We start from the raw sequence: 25542 nt of genomic DNA, 5'->3' as shown, positions 1-25542 counted from the left end.
GTGTTGATTATACCACGTGCTGCCTCACAAACTGTAAGTGGTGGCTGTACATAGTTTTTTAATCCTCGCCCAGGGATATGTTTTTACTGATTTTAGAAGAAGGGAGAGAGAGAGAGAAGAGAGAGAGACAGGGATGGAAAGAGAGAGAAACACCAATGTGAGAAACATCAATCCCTTGTCTCCCGAACTCACCCTGGGGATGAAATCTGCAACCTAGGTAGGTGTTCCGACTGGGACTTGAACCCGAAACCTTTTGGTATACAAGACGACACCCAACCAACTGAGCCACCTGGCCAGGGCTACACAGTGATTAAATGGAGACCAAGTTACTATGTTAGACTGCTTGGCACGTTGTATGTAAAGGCATTTTGTAAACTGTAAATATTATACAATTGCAAGATATTGTTATAAATAGCTCTAATAATTTTAAATTTGACTCATGCTCACTCCACCACAAGCTGGCATAGCTGGGAGATCAGCTTGGCTGCCAAGCCTGGGAGTGAAGACTTGATAAGGGTGTTGCCAGTTCTCAGCTGATCCCTGGGGCCTGTTTGGTTGTTGTGCGTCCAGAGCCTGACCTTAGCCTGACATTCCCCCGGGAGCCTCTCTCCAGCGAGCTGAGCAGCTCCAGGGGACAGACTGAGGGAAGTCGGGAGCTTAACTTCCTTAGGGGTCATTCATCACTTTGGTTCAGCAGCCTTATGACAGACCGTGGTAGGAAATGCTGAAAACTCAATCCTCCTGTGTAAGTGGGAAACGTGTTAGATCTAGTCCAGGAAGCATCCTCGCATCTGTGTAGTGAGAGTGATTATATAAGCCTAAAAAAAAAGGCAGAGGTACACGGAAGATGAAAATTAGGGACAGCCCTGACATTTGTGAGAATAAGAGAATTCCCAGGTTTGGTTTGTTTTTGGTGACTCGGTGTGTCCAATTTCCAGTTTGTTTGTTTTTTATTTGTGAGCATAAGAGAATTTCCTTTGCAAATGAAACTATAGCACATGCTTTCCATGTTTCTTCATCAGCAAATTGGGGACAGTTTAAATAAGAAAGGCATTCATGAAATGAACAAAAACAGCATCCTGAGATATGAGCCTGTAGTGGCCACATCCCTGTGAGTGTCGGGGTTCCCAGGAATAGTGGCGTGTACGTCGGGGGAGAGGGGGCTTCAATGTTATAATGAAGTAGCATTTCTCTATAAGCATTTCTGGAACCTGCTTAAGATTTTAGAAGGAGCTCAAATCCCCTCAGACTTTGTCATTTGTCCTGATTTTATTATGTTTTAACCTTCTCTCTTAACTAACTTTTTATTTATAAACTAGAGGCCCGGCGCATGAAATTTGTGCACAGGTACAGTCCCTAGGCCTGGCCTGCGATCAGGGCCATCTTCCCCAGCTGCCCGCAGCTGGCCCCGCCCCCCGCCACCACCCACCCCTGGTTCCCCATTTGCCATCCGGTGATTGGAGCCTGCTGGCCGGGGAAAGAGACCAAAAGGTGGTCGGTGTGCCTCATAGTGACTGGTCGAGCAGTCTTTCTGGTAGTTCTGCCTTTAGGGTCAATTTGCATATTACCCTTTTATTATATAGGATTATATTATTATTATTATTATTATTATTATTATTATTATTATTAGAGAGACCCTCAACACCATACAAACTTCAGACTCTATAAGAACTAGATCTACCCCTGTCTACACTGCCATTGATATGATTTGGACTTTTTTAAAAACCTAATTTCTGGACATCTAAAAACTACTCCAGGCCCTTTCCCCCAGTGGGGTGCTGCCAGGGAATGGAGTTCTGTGGGAGCTGGGAGAACGGAGCTGGTCCCTGGAATCAGGAAAAGTCTCCCCATGAGCCTGTTGCTGAAGACCTGAGCGGGGGGAGGCAAAGTGGGGAGCACGCGCAATGGCTTGGGGATGGAGCGAGTGTGGAGATCAAAAACCCAGTGTGAGACTTGGAGGAAGTGACCCAAGTTGAGGCTGGAGAGGTGAGCAGGTCCGGATCCTGGAAGGTCCAGGGTTAGAGATTCTGCCTGAAGCAAATGGGAGCCAGTTGAGGGTTTTAGGCAGAGAAGGACCCGCTGAGACGCGTGTTTGCCAGGAGTGCTCTGGCTGTGTGTGGGGAATGGAGAGCGCCCGGCCACACTGCACCATGTTGCAGGAGAAAAGGACTGCAGCTTAGGCTCCAGCTGAGACGTGAAATCGGATTCAAGAGCCTGCGAGTGACGATGACAAGATGACAACGTAGATGAGAGCAGGCGCCAAAGGTAACACACAGGCTCCCACACGAGGGTGGAGGAGGGGTACCGCTCAGAAACGCGGCAGCCAGGGGTGGGGGCAGGGGCGGGGCGGGGGGAGAAGAAAGAGGGGAACGGTGTTACTGTTTTGAAGCAGGTTGAGTTGTAGTGCCAGGGAGACAGCCAGGTGGAGATCTTCTAAGTGTTTTCATGAAACATCTTAAGCTCGAGGATACTAACTTTAGTTCAGTAAAATGACATGCAATTGGAAATCTTGGACCTTTGGGGTCCTTTCAATTATTGAAATGACAACGCATTAAATCTGCGAGTGACAGGGGTGTAATGCAGAATAAAGCAGAGGATCAGGGGAGGTGAGACTTTTATTAAATGTATGCATAGAATACATTCATTTAACTGTTCTGTGTTATAAATGGGAATGCTGATATAAACATTTTGCAATATGAACAATTCCAGAAATTGCCAAACTCTTCTTGTAATGTGAGGGTTATTAAAGAAAAGAAAGAATCGATTGGTAGGGCCTCCCAATACTTCTAACATTAATAACCAAAAGGACGTAGGCAACACGCTAAGCAACTCATTAGGCAGTGGGAGTCTCCTGCATACAGAGTGCTAAGCTGCAGCCAGTACAAGTGGCATTAGAAGGTCTCCAATCGCTGCCTATCAATGCTACTTATGGAAATACCAGATCCGCTGGCAGGGCTGGCACTGCTGATTTTTGGAGGTGCTGATGAGTTTTATTCTTGTTGAACCTCCGGCATTCTCCCAACACTTGCCAGGATCAACAGTTGCCTACATTAAAGAAGGCAAACTATGACTATGAAGGCTGGCTATGGGATAATGTTAGAGATTTCCACTTAACAGTCGATGATAATGAAGTCCAAACTCCTTGACATGGCCCTTCAAATAAAAAATGTTCAACATCTATATGCATCTACCATGTGCAGGCATGATATGGTGCTGTTGAGAGAGAGAGAGAGAGAGAGAGAGAGAGAGAGAGAGAGAGAGAGAGGAAGGAGGAGGAGGAGGAGGAGGAGGAGGAGGAGGAGGAGGAGGAAGAAGGGAGGGAGAGAGAAATGATGGGGGAGAAGGGGTCAAGTTACCAAAGCACTCTGTGTGACATAGCACAAGAAACAGCTGTATTATTCTGGCCATCTCCTCATACTCCCACCCCTACCCCGAATAATGCTGTCATCCTCCTGTGGTTTGCTCAGAGGCCTCTCTGTCTGTGTGGAAAGCTCTTTATCAACCTCTGAGCCTTCGCCGACTCACACTCCCACTCCCAGTCGGGCACGTTGCTTCTGCATCTGCACTCCACCCGTCTCCTCCTGCTGTTCTTGGCGGAGCCCTCACTGCACTCCGCTGCCCTCAGTTGTCTGCCTTCTCCCTGGAGGATGAACTCCTGAGAGCAGGGCCAGATCAATTTCTATTTTTCTGTGTGTAACCCTAGCTCCCAGCACAGTACCTGCCCACACAGCAGGTACTTGGCAAACATGTGCATAATAAACAAATAATAGCATTTTCAAGAGGAAACCAAAGGGAAAAAAAAGGCGAAAGAAGAAACTGTTTTCACTAAAAAGGGAACTGGACAATATGCTGGGAAGCAGTGTGTATCTGATTGCCAATCAGGAACCATGAAAATAATTCTCCCCACAATAAAGATTTTTTTTTTTTAACAAACGATGCTAATCTTGAAAAGGCTTATAGTATCATTGACTCTAAAAGCAATTCTGCTCAAAAACACAATGTGCTTGCCAGGCCAGTGTTGCTCAGTGGTTGAGTGTTGACCTATGAACCAGGAGATCACTGTTTGATTCCTGGTCAGGGCATATGCCCCGGTTGAGGGCTCAATCCCCAGTAGGGGGCACGTAGGAGGCAGCCAATCAATGATTCTCTCTCATCAGTGATGTTTCTATCTCTCTCCTTGTCCCTTCCTCTCTGAAATCAATAAAAATATATTTTAAATAAACACACCACAATGTGCTCAAATTAAAATCCCAAAATAGAAAATGCTGGTGGTGCTAGAAATATGATTTGATTGTTTCCCCCTCTTAATATAGACGAGGTTGCAAGGAAATCTAAATTATTCATTATACATAACTCTAGCCAGGGCTAGGTGGTGGTGTTTTGTCACTCAGCAGAATTATATTCAATGGACTTAAAGTTTGTGGAGAATATTTAAAGGGGGATCCAGTGAATTAAGATCCCAATGAGTTGCGATTATTATCATAATCAGAGTCATTTTAACATATATATTAGGATATCTAAATGGATATTGTCTTAAAGTAGTGTCCCTGAGAGGCCATTTTTTCCCAGTGATGCTGCCACAGAGCAAACACTTTAACGTCTCCTCTTTTGGAGTCATTTTTACAGTCATTCATGAGCCACCCAAGATTTGTGAGAAAAAACTCACATGAGACTATTTATTCTGGGTTGTTCCAGTGATAAAACAAAAAATTTTAGGCTGGTTTTTCAAGAGATCAGTTTACAACACGATAGAAATAAGAATTTTGTAATGACTGAGCCATCCAACAATGGAATGAATTTTTGGTAATGTAAAATTTCCACTGAAAGTGTTCAAGCAAAGGCTAGGTGACCACTGAACAGAAGTGATAAAGAGAATCCATGTATTTGAAAGTGCCTTTGAGTTCTGATCATCTGTGATTCCAAGGATATCTGAGTAATTATTTTATAATCACATTAAATGTGTAGCGTTATAATCTGCACACATCAAGCCCTTACTTTTCTAGGTCTATGCTCAACTGTCGCGTTATTACAGAGATCTTTCCTACTTGGAATATTATTCCCACAATCTCCTTTCTTCCCTCTTGCCCTGCTCTGTTTCTGTCCATGGAGCTTCTGTCTGACATGTTCTGTAGTTACTGGGTCATTTGCATGCTGTCCGTCTCCCCCAACTAGAATGCAAGCTCCGTGAAGGAAGGGATGCTGTTAGTTTTCTTCACCGCATTGATTCTAGCACCTAAAGTAGAATCCGACATGCAGTGTGTGTTTAATACATTGTCAAATAAAAACAACATCAAAGTGTTGCCGAAAAATTAAAAACAAGAAAGAGAGACAGAAAGGAAAGTAAAATGCAATTCCACTATTTTTTGTACATAAATTACATACTCTCAAATTTGCACATATCATATGGGCCAATACATAATTGTTGAAGAAATAAACTTGTGTTTTCATTTTCATGTATTTGCTTCTTGTGCTTTTTAAAAAAACATACAAAGGTTTTACTATAGTTTTAATCATAATTCATTATTTTACCTAAAATGTCATTATACTTGTGAATAACTAATCTTCTTCCCCACACTTGGCTATAATGATTTGCTGTCCTTTCCAAAAACCAAACCATTTTCACATAAGAAAAGATGTGTTACCACTGAAGCTATACAAAAGCATATGCTCAGGCCATAAAAAAATCCAGTGAACTCATCATTTCTAATTTCATAATCATCTCTCTCATTAGAATCATTGAAAAGAGTTGTAGCTATTTTTGGAGACAGTATACTATAATGAGTTAAGATAATAATAGTTAAAATATTTTTGCAAAAGAAAAAAGTTGGAGTACCTACACTTGCAATTTCACTACGTACAACAGAGCTATACATGTGGTATTGGCATAGAAAATACACACAGATTCATAGATCAGATTTGAAAGTCCAGAAAGAAACCCTTACATTTGTGGACAAGCAATTTTCCACAAAGGCACCAATGCAATTGAATAGTCTTTTTTTTAAGTGCTAAGACAATTGGGTATTTGCATGCAAGAAGATGAATTTAGATTCTTATCTTACACCTATGCAAATATTAAGTCAAAATGAATAACAAACCTAAATATAATAACCTAACACTATAAAACTCTTAGAAAAAAAACAGGAGTAATTCTCTCTGACATTGAGCTAGGAAGTGATTTCTTATGACACCAAAAACTCAAGCAATATGAGAAAAATTTGATAAATTGAAGTTAATCAAAATTAAAAACATTTGCTCTTCAAAAGACACCAATAGACAAGCCAAAGAATGGGAGAAATGATCTTCAAATCATATCTCTGACAAAGTCCAGAGTATATGGAAAATATATGTCCCAATAAGACACAACCTATTTTCAAAATGAGCACAAAATCTGAATAATTATTTTACCAAAGAAGACATAAGAGAGACAATGGACACATGAAATGATTCTCAACATCATTAACTTTAGAGGAATGAAAGTTAAAACTATAATGAGATACCATTTCATTCTCTTGAAATGGCTATAATCAGAAAAGAAAAAGCAATAGCAAATTAGGATATGGGGAAATTTGAACTCTCTTCAATTGCTGATGAAAATGTAAATTGGTGCAGCCATTTGGGAAAATAGTTTGTCAGTTTCTGAAAAAATTAAATGTAAATTTACCATATAACTCAGCAATTCCTATTTACCCAAGAGAAATGAAAACACATGGCCACATAAACACTTGCATATAAATGTTCTTACAGCAGCATTATTTATAATAACCCAAACCTGGAAACAATCCAAATATTTTATATATTCACCAGCTGCTGAGTACACAAACAAAATATCATATATTATACATGTATTCATAAATGTATATTTCAACGCATATACATTTTAACCGATTTTTATCTATCTCTGTGCTAAAATGATACATTTACAAAGTCTCATGAGCTATATATTTTATCACATTCATAAGAATATGAGCATATATATATATATATATATATATATATATATAATTTCAAATTAGCTTCTCTTCCGTTTTTAGTCCAGACACAAATATGAGTGCAAATTCTAGCTCTGTGGCCCTGGGCTAGTTACTTGACCTCTCTGAGTCCATATTAGTAAAATGTGGGAATAATATTTACCTTACAGAACCGTACAATTCAATGAGATGAACTATATACAACCCTTAGCACTAGGCTGGCACAGTGTCAGTTCTTAACAAATCCTCCCCAGTATTATTGTTTGTCTTTTCCGAGTTTTATTTGCAAACCTAGGTGTTTCCTAACCCTCAGGGCTGAGGAGAGGGGAGCCATTTTGCGCCACGGAGAAGGCCACTTCGCAGTCTGGCTGGCTGACTCCCAATCTGTTACTTCATCTCTCAGAGCCTTGGTTGCCAAAATCTGTAAAGGAGGACACTGTTCGCCGTCTCACAGGACTTGTGATCAGGAAACTTGTATTAAAGTGCTTTGTAAACTACAAAATGCCATAAAACATCTAAAGTGCTCTGTGAGCGTAGCTGTCTGTTCCCATCACTGTGTCTTTAGAAGCTGAATAACTAACTTCTCCACCCCTCAAATTAAAAGGACGCTTTTCATGGCCACGGTGGTGGTAGCCAGTCACTTCAACCTGAACTTGTATTCCCCTGTTGTTTGCATACAAAGTGAAAAACCGTGTCTCTCCCTATCGGAAACCTCTCTGCCTGTCCTCGGGAGCTATCAGGCGCAGCTAAATCTGTCGCTGGCCAGTGTGTGCATAATCCCCACTGGTTCTGAGACCTCCATCCACCACTGATGTGACATTCTTTGTGTTCAAATGTCTAGCTGACGTCTGATGCTTAAAACAGCCCATGCCTTCACCCCCGCCGCATTGTCAGGGCCTGCATCACCCTCTTAAAAGGCTATCGCAGCCGCTCCCGGCACCAGTTGCTGGCCAGCCTGCCCCTGGCCGCCTCGCCTGCTCCTGGCTGCCTTGCATGCCCGGGTCCTCAAGCTCCTTGTGGGTCTGACCAAACAGGGACCATGTCTACCTTCGGCTACAGGAGAGGACTTAGTAAATATGAATCCATCGACGAGGACGAGCTCCTGGCTTCCCTGTCGGCCGAGGAGCTGAAGGAGCTGGAGAGGGAGTTGGAAGACATTGAACCTGACCGCAACCTTCCGGTGGGGCTCCGACAGAAGAGTCTGACGGAGAAGACCCCCACGGGGAATTTCAGCCGGGAGGCGCTGATGGCCTATTGGGAAAAGGAGTCCCAGAAGCTGCTGGAGAAGGAGCGGCTGGGGGAGTGTGGAAAGGTAGGCTTTCCGGATCTTTCCTTGGCTGCTCCCGCCCCCTCCCACCCCCCACCTCCCCACCCCAGCCCTAGGAACCTGCTTTCTCTCCCTCTGCAGTCCTCCTCACCTTTCTGTCCTTATTACCTGCTACTGAACACTGTCTCGGGCTGAATAGTCCTGTGACTTCTATGCCCTCCCCGCCCCCCCCCAAGGATCGTAATATGTACAATGATTGGCTGGGGTTCTAATAATTGGCTAAAGACGGAATCTTCAAGAAGAAAATAATTCGAAAGTAAGGCATAGGTTTAGATAGTTTGCCAAACGTAAGTCTAATTTGAGCTATAAGTTGGGGATGTGGCATAGTATCTGTGTCTGAGGTTTTATATATATATATATGTGTGTGTGTGTGTGTGTGTGTGTGTGTGTGTGTGTGTACATATATATATATGTGTGTGTGTGTATATATATATATATATATATATATATATATATTGCAATTAAGTAAATTTATTTTCTTCTTTAAAGACAAAAATGGGTACTCGTTGTTTTGACTGTGATGTGGCTACAGTAAAAAGTTTCTTTTTCTCCAACACCAAGAAGTGTGGGGTGGCAGGAAATTACATGGAACCGAGAGTCAGGGGACCTTCTTTCTAGTCCCTTCTGTGTCTAAGTCACTTACGCCGGCTCCTCTTTCCCGGCTGTCCATTGAGGGACTGGGAGCCAGTGGTTTTATTGTGCGCGTGTCAACCAAAACCCCTTTGACATTTGGGTCTGTTGTGGACCTCCTTAAGAAAATGCACACACACACACACACACACACACACACACACACCTTTTTCCACAGAATTTCACAAGTGATGACACACACCCAAAGCCCACCTGAGAGCCCAGGGTAAGCATGCCTGGGTAGACGGCTCTCAGATTCCTTCCTACTTTACAGCCGTGATGCTGGGGCCAGGAAATGGACTTCTATTAGCGCGCAGGCCTCTCGCGCTTTTGTTCTCTGCCCAGTAAACGTTGCTTTAAATTTGCCAAATGAATCATGAAAAGTAGTTCAGAAGACTATGGGAAAATGGTAACGGCAAGAAGAACATTGATGCAGCCAGTTTTTGAATTTCTGGAAGACGGGTCAGGAGCGATAGTTTAAAAGGTCTGTGCTTCACTACAATCATCTGAAAGGCCAGTGGCCTGGAGCCCATGGTAAGACTTCCCAGGACTAATCCAGGCGCTGTTAGATGATCTTGGTGATAGGGTGTGTGGGCCACATTTGTGGCAAGATATGTGTGAGCTTTGCCCATGTCAATCATCGCAGGAAGGGTCACTGGGATCGGGCCGGTGTCTGCCAAGGCCACGCTGGCCGCCTGCACGGAAGGGCTGGAGCGGGAGGTGATAAGGAAGGACACACATGACAGGCCAGGATTTAAGGTCAATTCCTCCACAGCCATGCTGTTTAGAGGTCTTTTTTTTTTTTTTTTTCCTGATGTGGGAATGTGCGTTAAAATACATGAAATAGGACATGTTTATGACAGTTAGGAAAGAAATTCCTTCATAAAAAGATTAAAGGTGACCCAGAAGATGCAGGACGAACAGCCACTGCAGCAATAACCCGGCAAAGGCATTTTAATGCCATCACGTCTTTAGATTGGTGGGAAACAGAGGGCAAAGCCTGCTGTCAGCGGCGGGCGGAGCCCACCTGATCCCGCCGAAGGTTTGGCGGATCCCTGCCCGTGGCTTATCGAGTCAATTAGAGAGGCTGCCGTGTTGATGAACTTTGACTCCTTTCTGGCTAATTTTTCTCTCACTACGCTTTCCTCGCCGGCCAGCTGTCTCTGCAGTCACGCGGAGTGCTGGGCAGAAGCTCGCTGATGGAGAGTGTAAATCCATTCCAGACACAGGGCAAAGCTCGAAGCAGGCGGTGGGTGGGTGGGCGGGCGGGTCAGGAGCCACAGCATAAGTGAGGAGCACACAGCACAGAGCAGGAGGAGGAGAAGATGGGGGTCTTTGTAGCTACTGGCTCTATAAAAGCTCATGAAAATCATGTTCAACTTCTGTTGAATGACAGTCTCTGTCCCGCTCCCCCCGCCCCCGGGTTCACACAAAGCTATGCAACACTAAATAGCTCCATGGGCCTTGGAGACCAAGGCTCTAACTCCCCTAGCTTGAGTACATTCACATCATTTCATTGAGTTCTTACCTCCCGCACACGAGAACTCAGACGAAGAGAGGTTAGGAAATGCATTTGAGATCTACACTTTAAAAGCAAGCTGACATTCAAACCAAATTCTAATGGCACAAAGACCACGATTCTCGAAATGTGGGTGCCCAGCCCTGGCCAGTTTGGCTCAGTGTATAGAGCGTCAGCCTGCGGACTCAAGGGTCCCGGGTTCGATTCCGGTCAAGGGCACATGCCTGGGTTGCAGGTTCGGTCCCCAGCAGGGGGCGTGCAGGAGGCAGCCAATCAATGATTCCCTCTCATCATTGATGTTTCTCTATCTCTCTCTTCCTCTCCCTTCCTCTCTGAAATTAATAAAAATATATATTTTTTAAAAATGTGAATGCCCGACCTACAATGTCATCTGGGAACGTCTCAGAGCGGCTAATTCTACGCTCCCTCCGACCCGCTGAACGAGGGGCTCTGGGCGCGGGGCCCAGCAGTCTGTGCGTTCACAAGCCCTGCGTGTGAATATGACACACGCCACAGGTGGAGAACCACTAAACCAGTGATGGGCAACCTTTGGAGCTTGGTGTGTCAGACTTCGCCAAAAAACTGAGCATAACTCGGGTAGTGTGTCACTTTGAGGAAAAAACATTATTTCGCAAATGTTTCATCCTCAGGAGCAGCAAATGTTTCATCCTCGGCATGCGGCCGCCTGAGCGGCCGCGTGTCATCAGAAATGGCTACGCGTGTCAGTGCTGACACGCGTGTCTTAGGTTCGCCATCACTGCCCTGAACTCTACTGGAGTTGCTTTGAGACCCCCCGCTCCCCCTGCAGAGGCGACTTGTCTAAAGTCAACCGGCTCTTTACAGGTTGACCCAGAACCAGAACTGAAAACCAAGCCTCTTGCCTCCTTGTTCATGTAACGATGCCAGGAAGGCGATTGGGAGAAACGGTACCCATCACTGCCTCACTGCATCCCCATCGTGCCACCCCCATTCTCACAGGAGCAGGGGCGACTCCAGAGCAGTGGCGGAGAGGAGATCTGGACTCATTTAGAAAGTAGGCAGGTTGTTTTTTGCATTCTCCCACCTCCCCTCTCTTGACACCTTTCTCCCTTTTGCTATTCTTCTTCTAGATGTCCCCTCACCCTCCCCCCTTTCCCGCCCCATCTGGGGTGACCAACCACCTCCACTTGCCTGGTACTAGCTAGATTTTAGAACCCCAAACCCAGCTTCCTATGATAGTTTTCAATCCCCCCCAAAAAAACCATGCCAGTTGGTCACCTTACCCCCATCCAGCCTTGTCAGTACTTTTCTCCTGGCCTAGTCCTGACTCAGGCCATTAGCCCATGTCATTGTACATCCACTCAGTAAGCAAATATTGATTGAGCCCCTGCTACATGCTGAGCCAGGTGAGCGAAACAGACATGATCCCTGTCCTCACCCTGCTAACAGCCTTTGGGGGAAATGACAATCAAGTCATTAAAATAGGCACTTTTTAGGGGGAAGTACAACGTCGTGGGAATGCGTCGCCAGGATGATTTCAGGGGGTGTCAAAGAAGGCTTTCTGGAAGAACGTACGTTTTGAGGGGACAACATCTCTTGCAGATAAAGCCTAAAGTTCTTTAAAAACCAAAGTGGATAAAAATGTAAGGGTGGCATTCAAGGCGCCATACCTTGAATTTTGAGAAAGGCCCCTTTCCTGTAAATATGGAAGCAGCTAAACACACACACACACACACACACACACACACACACACACACACACACGTGTCCCTCTCCCTCCTGATCTTGAAGAAGAGAGTAAATTAAGACTGGACAAGCCATTCCAGGAGGCTGACCCCTTCCCCAGGCCATCACTTGGTGCCTGCCACTCCAAACAAGTGGATAACTGGAGGCTATTTTGTGATAGCAACTGGGCAAACAAACTTGGAGACAAACACAGTGTTATCCAAGGCTCATTCCACAGGCCTCAGGCAGGAGGAGCCCTCAGGGTAAAAAAAAAAAAAGTTGCCAGGGTAGAGGGAAGGACCAAGGCTTTGGGGACAGGGGAGGGACATGGAAAAATTGAACTCTGTCAGCAATTTCTTTTTAAAATCAGAAAAGGTAGCAAGAAAAAGAAAGGAGTCAGCTGGACTTTTTAATAGAGTCTTGTAAAAGGAGAGACAAAGTGAAATTGTGTTTGCCTGAAGGTCTTTCATAATTGAAACGTGGTAAGTAATTGAAGACCGTGGACTGAGGCAATGGCTTGCTTTAAGATTTTCTACTGTTCTCTGCTGTTCCTCGTTACCCTTAGAGTCCAGTTTCTGCGGTCCGTCTCATTTAACCCTGCACTAGCGTGAGATTTCAAGTTGATTTGCCGAAAAGGGTGACCTCAGCGTTTTTCTTCACAGAGCCAAGCGCTGCCCTGCTGCCCTGACAGCAGCCCTGCTCCCTGGGCTTCTTGCCCCAGAGCAGGGGCAGGGCCAGCAGCAGCTCACGGGTGTGGGGTCTCTGGGCACCTGTGCCAGGCTCTGCCCCCGAGGAAGATAAATGCTGGAGAAGCACATGACGCCCCTGTCTCCACCGAGACAGGCCGGGCTGACAGCACCTGGCTCCTGTCACATCTGCTTACAGGAGACCAAATTTATGAAAAGTCTTGAACATGAAGAGAAGAAATCCATTAACATGTTGTGTCTTCGTGTTGCCATGTGTTTCTTTGGGATGGAGAAACACGCATGGACAAAGGGGTGAGGGCTGATTCCAGAAGGGAGGGGTGAGTTTTCTAAAAATTGTACGCAGGCTAGGTGTCAAGTACTTCAGAGCAGGTAGTGAAGAGAATACAAAATTTACCACGGGTTTTCCAAAGCCGAAGTGCCAACTTATTTTTCAAAGTGGCAACATGACGGTAAATTTTAATTCAACAAATTGCGTTCTAAATGCTTATTCTGCAGAAAACACAAGAAATGTTTGTAGAAAAAGCTGTTTGTTGAAATGTTTGTTGAAAAAGTATGCAATTAAATGTTAACCTTGGTCACCAAGGAGATTAAATTTTCTTCTTCTATATTTTTGTGTTACTTGCCATGTGTTGCTTTTTCTTTTTCTTTATTTATTGAGATATAATTGACATATAACAATGTATTCATTTTATTTGTACACCATAACAGTAAAACCTTGATATCATGGACTAATTTGGTAAGGTAGATTTTCCGAATACATATGTTTAAAAATTGACAAACTAGTTAGCCTGTTTTTACTTATGTAGACAATTAAAATTAAGTGTGTATGAAAAGTTTACCTTCACAGAAAAGTTTTCTATATGCACTACTGTCACTTTAAATGTATACTGAATAGGTCTAGTAAATGCGTGCATTCACCAGTCACCACGAGTAAACCAGTGCACACGGCTGGGGTGTGGCTCAGCGCAGGTGGGACATGGGCCTGCACGTGTTCAAACTGCTGCAGAAAGTCACGCCACACGACAACGGAACCAATCACTGTGTGAAATGCGGTGTGATCACGTGCTAATCATTCCCTGAACGTTGTTTACGAACAGTGACTCTTGGATTTAAATATGTAGACTGTGGCTGTAGACATGTAATATTTATTTGGGGACAGGGGAGGGACACGGGCAGCAGTTGGGGAAATCAAGACAGTGTTTTTTTTTTTCCAACATATGGTCTGTTCGCTAAAATGTATTTAAAATAACAGTGGATTAATGACAAAAAATAAATAACCTGTGATTTAATGATCAGCAAATCTAGGTTATATGTAAGCATTTTAAAATTAAAGGTGTTCATTTTCACACAGACAAACAGATGGAAAATGTTGTCTGCTGAACCCAAGCCCAACAAGGTCTGCAAAATCGAGGGTATTGCAAAACCACGTTACTTTGGTAAATTTAAAAAGTGTGCTTAGCAATGACAAACTTAATGATGGTGCCATGCTCTTTAGGTTGCAGAAGAAGACAAAGAGGAGAGTGAGGAAGAGCTGATTTTTACTGAAAGTAACAGTGAGGTGTCCGAGGAGGTGTACACCGAAGAGGAGGAGGCGGAGGAGGAGCAGGAGGAGGAGGAGGAAGAGGAGGAGAAGAGGAAGGAGGAAGAGGAGGAGGACAGCCCTGAGGAGGAGAGCGCAGCGGAAGACGAGAAAGCTATCAATGGCACTGTAAACTACGATGGTGTCAACCCCGACGACGCCAGGCCGAAGACTTTTAAAAGTCAATTAGAAAACATCAGTCTGACCAACGGCCACGGTGGGAAGCACACGGAGTCGCCGGCCGCCCTCCACCCCAGCGGGAACCCCACGGTGATCGAGGAGGCCTTGGCGAAGATCCGGAACAACGACCCGGACACCCGCGAGGTCAACCTGAACAACATCGAGAACATCACGCCGCAGACGCTCGCCCGCTTCGCCGAGGCCCTGCGGGCCAACACGGTGGTGCGGACCTTCAGCCTGGCCAACACGCACGCGGACGACAGCGCGGCCGCGGCCATCGCCGAGATGCTCCAGGTCAACCGGCACATCACCAGCGTCAACATCGAGTCCAACTTCGTCACGGGCAAGGGCGTGCTGGCCATCATGAGGGCGCTGCAGCACAACGCGGTGCTCACCGAGCTGCGCTTCCACAACCAGCGCCACATCATGGGCAGCCAGGTGGAGATGGAGATCGTGAAGCTGCTCAGGGAGAACACCACGCTGCTGCGCCTGGGCTACCACTTCGAGCTCCCGGGGCCGCGGATGAGCATGACCAGCCTCCTGACGCGCAACATGGACCAGCAGAGGCAGAAGCGCAGGCAGGAGCAGAAGCAGCAGGAGGGCGCTGACGGGGGCGCCCAACTCAGGACCGCGGTCTGGCCCAGGGGAACGCCCGGCTCTTCGCCTTATGCATCGCCCAGGCAGTCTCCCTGGTCATCCCCCAAACTCCCCAAGAAAGTCCCCACCGTGAGGAGCCGCCCCCCGTCCCCGGCGGCCCCGCCCCCGCCCCCTCCGCCGCCGCCGCCGCCGCCTCCCGCTCCCGCTCCGCACAGGCTGCCGCCCCCGCCGCCGCCGCCGCCGCCGCCGCTCCCCGAGAAAAAGCTCATCACCCGCAACATCGCCGAGGTCATCAAACAACAGGAGAGTGCCCAGCTGGCTTTACAAAATGGACAGAAAAAGAAAAAAGGGAAAAGGGTTAAGAAACAGCCGAAAAATGTCCTAAAGGAAATAAAAAATGCCTTGAGGCCCGTGCAGGAGAAGAAAACAGAAGACAGTTACCGACCGTCTACCCCACAGAGATCTGCCCACGACAGCCTCATGGAAGCGATTCGGGGGAGCAGCCTAAGGCAGCTGAGGCGGGTGAGTACCCCGAGGAGACCCCGGGGCGCAGGCCCCACTGCGCAACGGCACCCAGGTCGCCTCCCAAAATACCTGTTACTATTTTAATAAGCGAGAGCAAGCCTACCAAGTTTGTAACATCAGGAGCAGGTCCCTGGTGGGCGGATTTCCATTTCAGAGATGTGCCTGGTCCTTTAAGGTTTTAAGGGCCAGCCCCAAAGTAAAGACGCCCCAACATATAAAAATACTGATTCCCTTAATTAAAAAAAAAAAAAAAAAAACACAACACAAAATCAGGGAGTATAATCTGCATTCCAAAAAAGATCCACTTGTCAAAAATGTTACCGAAGGGTTGCAAGTGGTTTCAAACCTAATTTGTAATATACAATTTTAATACCAGGTAGCAAAAACCAATCCATCGCTGCGCTCCTCTCAGGGAGTCCTGCTGGACACATGCCTTAGAGATATTTTTCCCTTCCTCATTTGTGTTGTTTTTATTGAAAGAAAATCCCCTAATTTTGTAGGTGGAAGTTCCAGACGCTCTGCGATAAAAACAATCGTGAGAAGAGGATGCAGAATTTTTCACTGGCATGAAGTAAAACGCGTTGGGAGATGTTTCTCAAATACCTTCTTCAGTTGGAAATGTCCTCTGACTTTAAAAAGAGCCTCAGCCATGAAGTCCAAAGAGAATCTTAAGAAACAGTCCGCATGTTTCTACTGTAAATATGAAAATAAACTTATTTTTTAATGTCATGAGATTTATATTGGCAGGAAGCAGTTTGTTTAAAGATGCTTCATAGCTTTGAGCTGTTGAGTTAATGAAATGAGCTGTTATTTTTGTAATCCCAATAAATTTGGATTGAAGTTTTTTTTTATTTAAAAAAAAACAAACTAATAATTTTTTTGTGAGTTGATACATTTTCAGGTGTGTATGTAACATTGTTAAATATTAAAAATATTACATTATCACCCAAAAAGGGTTTTGGTCCTTAGCATTTGCTTTTCTTTGTCTTCTTCAAGAAAAACATGATCAGAGTTCTTCCTAAAGGTCTGGAGTCAAAAACTCTCTTCAAAGTCATCTTGGTAGTGAGATAAAAAGACCCCAAAGTGGACATTATCATCCTGGAGGCATTAATATGAGATCCAGGAAGTCTACTGACACCCCCACACTCTCATAAGATTTATGGGTCAATTTAATCATTTATCATTGAAATCAACTCTTTCTGGAGGAAGAAAAACGGAACGTTGGAAAGTTTCTTGGCAAACAGAATTCAGATGCCAGCGGAATGGCGGGAAGACAGGCCCCATGAATTTGGAGCGATCTGGTGGCTGATGCTAACGATTCCTCTTCTGAGCGCTCCTTGGATGAGCCCTAGTGCAGTGGGCCTCAGCCTTTCGTGCCCTCCACACAAAGTGGCGGTGTCCACATCCGCGACACACATCCAGGGACAAGGACACGTGTATCTGTAATCACAGAGTGTCACCACCCCATCCCCTCTCACTCAGGAAAGATCTCAATTCAAATAAGAAAGACTTCTCCACTCCAATTTACGAAAGCTACAAATCTCTTTTAACGGCCCTTGTAATAACACGATTAGTAATGTTTCCTGCGTTTCCGGCAGAGTAGAACAGTGGTCTTGGGTCACCTGTTCAATGACTGTTTGCTCTATATACAAAGCTTTGGATTATCTTCAATCAAAATTACCTTCAATTTTCACTAGAAAACTCTCCAGTAGTTCTTGGGTCTGTGTCTTTTAGTCTATGTCTCTTGTTCTGCCAGTCTCGTACTCAGTAAGAACAGCTGATCATTTTTCTTAAGGGGGTAGCTCAGTGTCCAGACATGGTGTGGGGAGTGACTGGCATTTTCTGAACTAAGTTGTCTCATGAACTTTTCACAGCAACATGGACTGATGCTATCCCGTTTTACAGATGAGGAAGCCCAGGCTCGGAGAGGGGGAGGTTGTGTGAGAAACTGGCTGTCTGTCACGGCTCGGCCCACACTCCCCTGCACCTCTCTGTTCAAACCTCCCGAAGGCTCCCCATTCAGTTTTCCTTGGTAGAGATGTCACTGTTTTTACCTCTTTTCATTGATGTTCACAATCCTGCCCACTATTGCTGTTCAAAGAAATAAAAGCTAACAGGTAGGTTTTTAAAAAGTGCGCGCGTGTGTGAGTGTCTGTGTGTGTGTGTGTGTGTGTGTGTGTGTGTGTGAGAGAGAGAGAGAGAGAGAGAGAGAGAGAGAGAGAGTTTAGAACAGGAAACCAAAGCAGACCTTCCTTTTCCCCCTGACCCTTTTGTGTGCACGAGGACGAGGCCCTGCTAAAGGGGAACCGCTTCCAATTCCATCACGATGAGGCAGAGGAGCAGATGGTTGCTCATGAACTGGGTTGTTCATAAAACCATGCATGAACCCCAGGAAGCGGGTGTGCTGCAACCCCCCAGAGTGAGGGGAGAGAGGAGAGCTGCCAGGCCTCACCAGGAGTGGTCAGGAGACACATATTGTTTCCTTTGCATTTCAAAAGGCTGCCTTGCTGGGACTTCTGGGGCTCAGGAAAGAGCAGCCTGCACTTACTAGGTGCACCACAAAATGAAATAAAGATTTGGACCCTCACACTCAACCTAAAAAACAAAATGAAATTTTATAAAGCCCATAACAAGACAGTAAGACAAGGGTGATATGATCAGATACCAAGTGAGTACATTGGTCATTCAGAAATGCACTTCTAGAATGTTATTGCACAAGACAATCCCGTAAACATGCAAGGTGTTATTCAGCACAGGGCAGAGATTCTTAGCTCATCCCTCCTGCAAACTCATAGAGCGAATATGGAAACAAACTCGTTCATCCTCTATAAAGAGCTTTCAGCTCACTGGGAGAGAGGCTGTCCAAGACCAGAGGCAGTGTTTAGGCTGTGATTTATATCTGCACATTAATCTCTTAAAGAACACCTCATCCCCACTTGAAATGGGGCCAGGTACTGAGTCTCGCTGGCTCTGAGCCCCCGGCTGCCACAGGTATTTAATAACTCGGTGTCAGCTGGATTTGATTTAATACCTGCCCAGTTGTAGTTGCTCCGAGTGAGTGAAATGTGAGTGAAAGGAGGAGGAAATACCGGCTGCTATGCCTGTATTGAAATGCTGAAGAGGGGATAAATCGATACATTCTTAAAAGGATCTCTTAACTACTTCTTTTTTTGACAAAGTTAACATTGTCTTTTTCTTTGGTTTTTGTTTGTTTATTTTCTGAGGCTTCGGAGGTAAAGCTTTATTTCCACCAATCACCAAATACCATGATATAAAAGACTAAGAATTGACTTAAGAATTACAAAACTAGCCCTGGCTGGTTTGGCTCAATGGATAGAGCATCGGCCTTCGGACTGAAGGGTCCCAGGTTCGATTCTGGCCAAGGGCACATGCCTGGGTTGTGGGCTCGATCCCTAGGGGGGGGCATGCAGGAGGCAGCTGATCGATGATTCTCTCTCATCATTGATGTTTCTTATCTCCCTCTCCCTTCCTCTCTAAAGTCAATAAAATGTATTTTTAAAAAAGAATTACAAAACTAAAAAATATAGTACCAACATTGATGCACTTAACAACTCCCACACATATTTTCTGAGTGCCCACTAGATACGCTTTTGGATACTGAGGGTACACAGCCAAGAAAGGAGATAAAACACCTGGCCTCGTGTAACTTACACTCGGGTGGAGGGAGCTTACACCGTGACTTCATACATCACACATGTATTTATCAAGTGCCTCCTGGGTACAAGGCGCTCTGCTCAGTGGTGAGACCAACCAACTTGAATTAGAAAGTATCCTCCACTTGAAAGTAATGGGAATTCTAAGCAAATCATCCATTCTAGGATACGAGGTAAGCACTGAGTTAGAGGCAGGTCTCTAGTGTCCTGTGTGGGCACTGAGGACGCATCATCACCTAAAACTAATCTCAGCAAACTTTCTGCAAAGAGCTGGAGAATAAATAATTTAGACATCGCAGGCATTTGGTCTCTGTCGCAACTATTCCACCTGCTACTGAGGGGCAAAAGCAGCCATACACAATACATGAATGAATGAACGCGCCTGGTACTAATACAGCTTTATTTATAGGCCCTAAAATTTTAATTTTATGTACTTTCATGTGTTGTTCATTTTATTCTTTGATTTTTTTCTAGCATTTACACATGTAAAAACTCTTCTTAATTTGCAGGCTATTCAAAAATAGGTATTGTATGGATTTGACTGTGAGCCAGTCAAACTTGTGACCGGTTTACCATAAACCCTTGGCCAAACGCAGATTAGAGGTCAAGAAAAGTTTATCAGGGAAGGTGATTTGGATTTGTAAAGAATAGAGAAGATGCCAGGCTAAAAAAAAGTCAAATGATGGTGTGTCGGGGGGTGGGGAATGAGGAAGGACATTTAAGTTTGAGGAACCAGGGTGTTATAGAAAATAGTAAAAAAAACAACAACCATAGAATTTAGGTATTTCTGGGAAAACATTTGTTAAAGAATTAATTTTTTTTCCTAGTATTGATAATTTTGGTGGATTAAGAAGAGAACTATTATATTGGCCTTTTCTATTTACAAAAATAGTACATGATCATTAAGAAAAACCAGAGTAGCCAAAACCGGTTTGGCTCAGTGGATAGAGCGTCGGCCTGCGGACTGAAAGGTCCCAGGTTCGATTCCGGTCAAGGGCATGTACCTTTGTTGCGGGCACATCCCCAGTAGGGGTTGTGCAGGAGGCAGCTGATCGATGTTTCTCACTCATTGATGTTTCTAACTCTCTATCCCTCTCTCTTCCTCTCTGTGAAAAATCAATAAAATATATTAAAAAAAACACACAAAACTTTAAAAAAAAAAAAGAAAAGAAAAACCAGAGTATACAGATAAGCAAAAGAAAGAACACGGAACTACTGATAACCCTTTAGCATATATCCCTTTAGGTCCTTTCTAATGCATATTTAAACACACGTATGACTACAATAAGGGGAAGATAGTGTACAGTACATACCATTATGTAATCCACCATATTTTATTTAAGCAATTTCAATAATTGTTGGATATTTAGGTTATTTTGATTAGTTCTATGATGTTGGATATTTAGTTTGTTCATTATTTGAGTTATTCTAAATTTTAACTTTTCCCAAAAACCCTTAGAAGAAATGATTGACTGAGTGACTGACAGCTCAAAGTTGACAAGAGTTGAGGCATTACTGTGGTACACCAAAACTGGAAATTAGGTTTCAACCAAATTGTCATGTTTAGCAACTTTCCCTCAGCCAAATTACATGCTGATCTGAACCTCAAAGGCATGCATTGCTAAGATGCATCTCAGAAAGTCCATACAATTTTCTGTCTCTGGATAAAAAGCCTGGGATGGATTGGGAAATCCCAGGAGCCTGGCCCGAACACGGTAGTGTAAACTAAGGAAGGTGCACTCAATTGTGAAAGTCATGGGCAGCATCAAAGGCCTGCAGGAGGAGAAGGGACATAAGGCTTATAGAGCTTAAGTATAGGACTGGGGAAACTGAAAAAAGATGGAGTCAGTGAGGCCCAAGCTGGTGGCAGGAAGAACAGTAAAGAGGCTGTTATCACGATCTAAGAAGGAAGTGATGCAGACTTGAACTGTGAACGCTGAGTAGGGGCACACAGGTCAGAACAGATAGATGAGAGACTAAGAAAGCACCTGCTCAGCGGAATTCAGCTACTGGTTAGATGAAGGGGCAGGAGGTCACAAAGGCGAGGAATCTAAGGTGACACTTAGCTCCTGGCTGGGCCTTTTGGGTGAATAGTGGCGACCGAAAATGGGCTAGGGAATATAGCAGGAGCAGCTTTGGGATGAAACAGATGCGTTTAGTCTTTAAATATATTGTTTCAGAGGTGCCTGTGCCTTTGAATGTGTGGGTCTAAAATCATGGGGGTGGGATCTGTGCCGGAAATAAGGATTTGGGGAGTCATGCAGAATGGGTGGCATTTAAAGATGGGGGCTTGGATGAGGTCACTCAGGGAGAGTGTGGAGAAGAGCAGAGGCTGAGGGTGACCAGAAAACCAGAGGAGACTCATGTGGCAAAGCAGAGTGACACAGAAGAAGGAGCAGTCAGCAGCATAAAACGCTGTTCAGGTCTGGAGCTTGAACAGTGATCTTGGTGGGAGCCAGTCCCTGGGAGCAGCGGAGATGGAATCAGGTTGTAGGGGTCGAGCGGGACGACTCGCCAAGATGGAGAGTATGAAGAGCATTGTGTCTTAAATGGGTGTGCTGCTCTGGTAAAGGGTTAGAGGCTCCACAAATCCCAGACCAAAAAGGCACATCTTCCTGGTGTGTCATTTTTTTACTTTACATGAAAAATAAAATTATATTATATACATGTATGCCCACATACATACATAGATCATTATTTTTACTTGACAGGAGAAAAAATGGATTATATATTTACACATACATACATTTACGTATTATATTTTTTCTCAGGTCAAGTAAAAGTGCCGTGTGTACATATATATAAAGTCAACTGGAAACCTCATTCCATCTCGTGACAGCCCGAAGTCTTCTGCCAGATTTCTGAGGATTCCTGGGATAGAGGGTGGTGGCTGGAGACGTATCTGCTCATGGGTTGTCTCTGGCTTCAGGTTCTATATTCCAGTCTCACAGTCCATTTTGCCTTGCATTATGTACTATTTGTGAACATGTCTTCATCTTCCCATTATTGTACTGGATTCTAGATCTTGAATCTTACAAATCCGTGATTTAGTGGCCCTATTCCAAATTGCATTGACCTAATGTGGCAATTGACCTAATGTGGCAATCAGCCCTCATTCTCCAGTTCTCCAACACTGCATGAGTATGTGAGCAACGAAGGTGGGATTGACATTACAGCAATACAGTAGAACATGAGACATTACTGTTATTATAAATCCTCTCGCTAACTGAACCCCGCTGGTTACTGAAACCCACATGGTCTGTTCTTTTGCCAGTTTATCCCTTTTTTTCTTCTTCTCTCATGATTCTGTGTCGTTGCTGTCTTCCTAAATTATAGTTGGGACTTTGAAATCTTTTCGCAGTTATGCACAGCAATACAGGTCTCCCCAGCCCCTCTCCCAAAGAGCAGCTCCATTCTCCCTTTGCATATCCCAACTGGTCAGCGTGGTGCAGATCTAGAGCCTTATTTAACAGGGGCCACTCTACCCTTGTTGTGAGCAGAATTTCCCCCCTCTGAAAAATGGCGGTGTGTCTTCTCCTCAACCAACACAAAAACCCTGTTGACTCACAATCTGTTATCTGGACTGTTGCTTCTGAACTGGTTTCTTCCTAACTGGTTCCTAACCACTTTCTAACTAGTTTCTCTGTCTTTATTTGCACTCACCTGAAATCTGTCGTCAACATACTAGAGTGATATTCGTCCAAAATGCAATTCTGATCATGTCAGTCACCTATTAGAAATTCTTCAGGGGTAACCCATATTCTATAGAAGGAAATTCAAATCCCTTGGCATAGCAAACATGGCCCTGATGATCGTTCTCCGCCATCTCCCATCACTTGTCCTCATGTACTTAAGCCAGACTTTGCAACTTGCAGGTCACTGAACAAGTGCTGCCCCCTCTGAAACACACCTTTTCACATGCCATCCTACCTGTCTAGACTTTCCCTTTCACTCGTTACAGCTGATTAGTGCCTGGTCATCCTTCAGAAGAGACCTTGAAAGATGAGTAGCTTATTGTCCCCAAGGAGATGGGGAAAGGGGCATCCTTCAAGAGCCTCTGTTCTCCTGCACATTCTCCCTGAGTGATTTCATCCAAACTCTTATCTTTAAGTAACACCCATACCACGTGACCCCCCAATTCTTACTTCGAGCACAAATACCACCCCCATGATTCTTAACCCATCCATTCAAATGGACAGACACAGTGTGTTGGAAACTGCCCTCACCTGCCTCCTCCAATGCCTGTCCTGTTAACTTCCATATTCTAGTCTCACAGTCCATTTTGCCTTGCATTATATACTATTTGTGAATATGCCTTGATCTTCCCATTATTGTAAAGGATTCTATATCTTAGAGATCAGAAACTGCATCTTATCTTTGTGCTTAATAAAAAGCCAGCACACAATATGTACATTTGAATAGCTGGAGATAATTAGCTACTCAACGACAATGAAGAGTCCTCGAAGGGGGGCCAGCCCTGGTATGGGATCAAAAAGAATCATAATTGAGAAATGATGCTTGAGAGGCAACACTGGTCCCAGGGTCTAGGACAGGGCAGGATCTGCAGGTGGCACAAAGGGATTCCAAGGAGCATATCACAAAGGAATAAGCAGTGGTAGGCATTCCCTCTGTGGACATTATAGGGCCAGAATTCTGAATATTCACATCCCCTCTCACGTGCCCTCCTCCCTTGAAGACCTCACCCCTTCCCATGTGATCGGGGGCAGGTGTTGGGCTGTAGGCATCCCTGGCTGTGCAGGATATAGTCGGGAGAATGTCTGGACAAACCAGGGACTGAAAACTGGAAAATGGAAGTCCTGTTCTCTAAATAAACAATTCTGAGATAAAATTAGTAAAATCATTAAAACCCTAACTCTTGAATTCACAAATTTTCATTCTAAACAGAGGTTTTTACTTTGATATATTACGTTTGTACATTGGTTATTCTGCACTAATTTTTAAAGTCACTTATTCCAGATTTAAACATTGTGTAATCATAGTCTTTAGTACAAATTAAAGTTTCTTAGACAACTTTTGCAAAGTTACATATTTTTAAAAATTAGGTACATAATGGAAAAGTATCTGATCAAGTCTCTGATTGAATCTCCTCCGATCAAAATGCTGTCATCACCAGCATAAACTTCTAACTTCTCTCTTTCTGAATGAACTCTCGGATGATCTGAGTAATCCCTGTTACATAAACACAGAAACAAATGATCTAAAGTCAGTCCTGAATTTATATGTACCCTCCCTGAGTTTATCCTGCATTAATTCCCCTTCAAGCTAGGGCTGTATGGTGGCAGCATCCTACATTGAAAACCAGTGCATTCATGTGATCAAATGATGCAACCAATAGCCGCTCAGAGGAACTCTTTACATTGAAGCAAAATTGTGAAAATTTTAAGCTTTTTTGACATTTAAAGGAAGAGTCAGAGGGAAAATACAATTATTATACATACTAGAGGCCCGGTGCACAAAATTTGTGCACAAGTAGGGTCCCTAGGCCTGGCCAGCGGTCAGGGCTGATCGGGACCTTCCGGCTGCTGGCTGGTGCCTTCCTTCATTCCGTGCCACCCCCTGGTGGTCAGCGCATGTCATAGTGAGTGATTGGTCTCCTGGTCAAACTCCCATGGGGGCAATTTGCATATATATGCAAATATATATATATATTTGTGAATGTCTTTCTAGAAGTTATACTTTAATCTTTGTAGCTCTTGCTTTATCAACATGTTACCGATTAATTATAAGACTATGCAAGAGAAAAGAGAACAGCCAAAAGCTGAAAATGTCACATTCAGGAGGAGCTAGGGAGCACTAACACTCTCATTTATTTTTCTCTAAATGCAGCCAAGAAATTTTGGTGACTATTTTCAGAGATACTTATAGGAAGTTTAATAGGAATCTTGACCTGTCAGAGCTTGTTGGGATGGTAATGATTCTTTTATCCCAGAAGCTGTCCCTAATAAAAGTCATTTTTAAAGAAATGCAAATAATTTTTAACACATACAAAAAAGGTAAAACAAACCAACTTCTCTATATGTGGGATATTACTTAAAGTGACGGCAGAGGAATGGCGGTGTGAGAGATCCCCTTGGCCTCTCCCCATGAAATTTCAACAAGTTAACCAACCAT

The 25542-nt window shown here is 44.3% G+C and overlaps 1 protein-coding gene across 1 annotated transcript; it reads left to right on the top strand.

Moving 5' to 3' along the window:
• Nucleotides 1-7922: 7922 nt before the first annotated feature.
• On the top strand, nt 7923-16676 carry LMOD2 (leiomodin 2). The gene is made up of 3 exons (XM_028136607.2): nt 7923-8280; nt 14351-15733; nt 16237-16676. The coding sequence occupies exons 1-3, from the start codon at nt 8008-8010 to the stop codon at nt 16261-16263; spliced, it is 1683 nt and encodes a 560-aa protein (XP_027992408.2). The 5' UTR covers nt 7923-8007; the 3' UTR covers nt 16264-16676.
• Nucleotides 16677-25542: the final 8866 nt, after the last annotated feature.

The sequence above is a fragment of the Eptesicus fuscus genome, chromosome 14 (genome assembly GCF_027574615.1).
Source record: "Eptesicus fuscus isolate TK198812 chromosome 14, DD_ASM_mEF_20220401, whole genome shotgun sequence".
NCBI classification, from domain to species: domain Eukaryota; kingdom Metazoa; phylum Chordata; class Mammalia; order Chiroptera; family Vespertilionidae; genus Eptesicus; species Eptesicus fuscus.
Note: the sequence above shows the minus strand (reverse complement) of the source record. Positions and strands in the feature narration are given on the sequence as shown.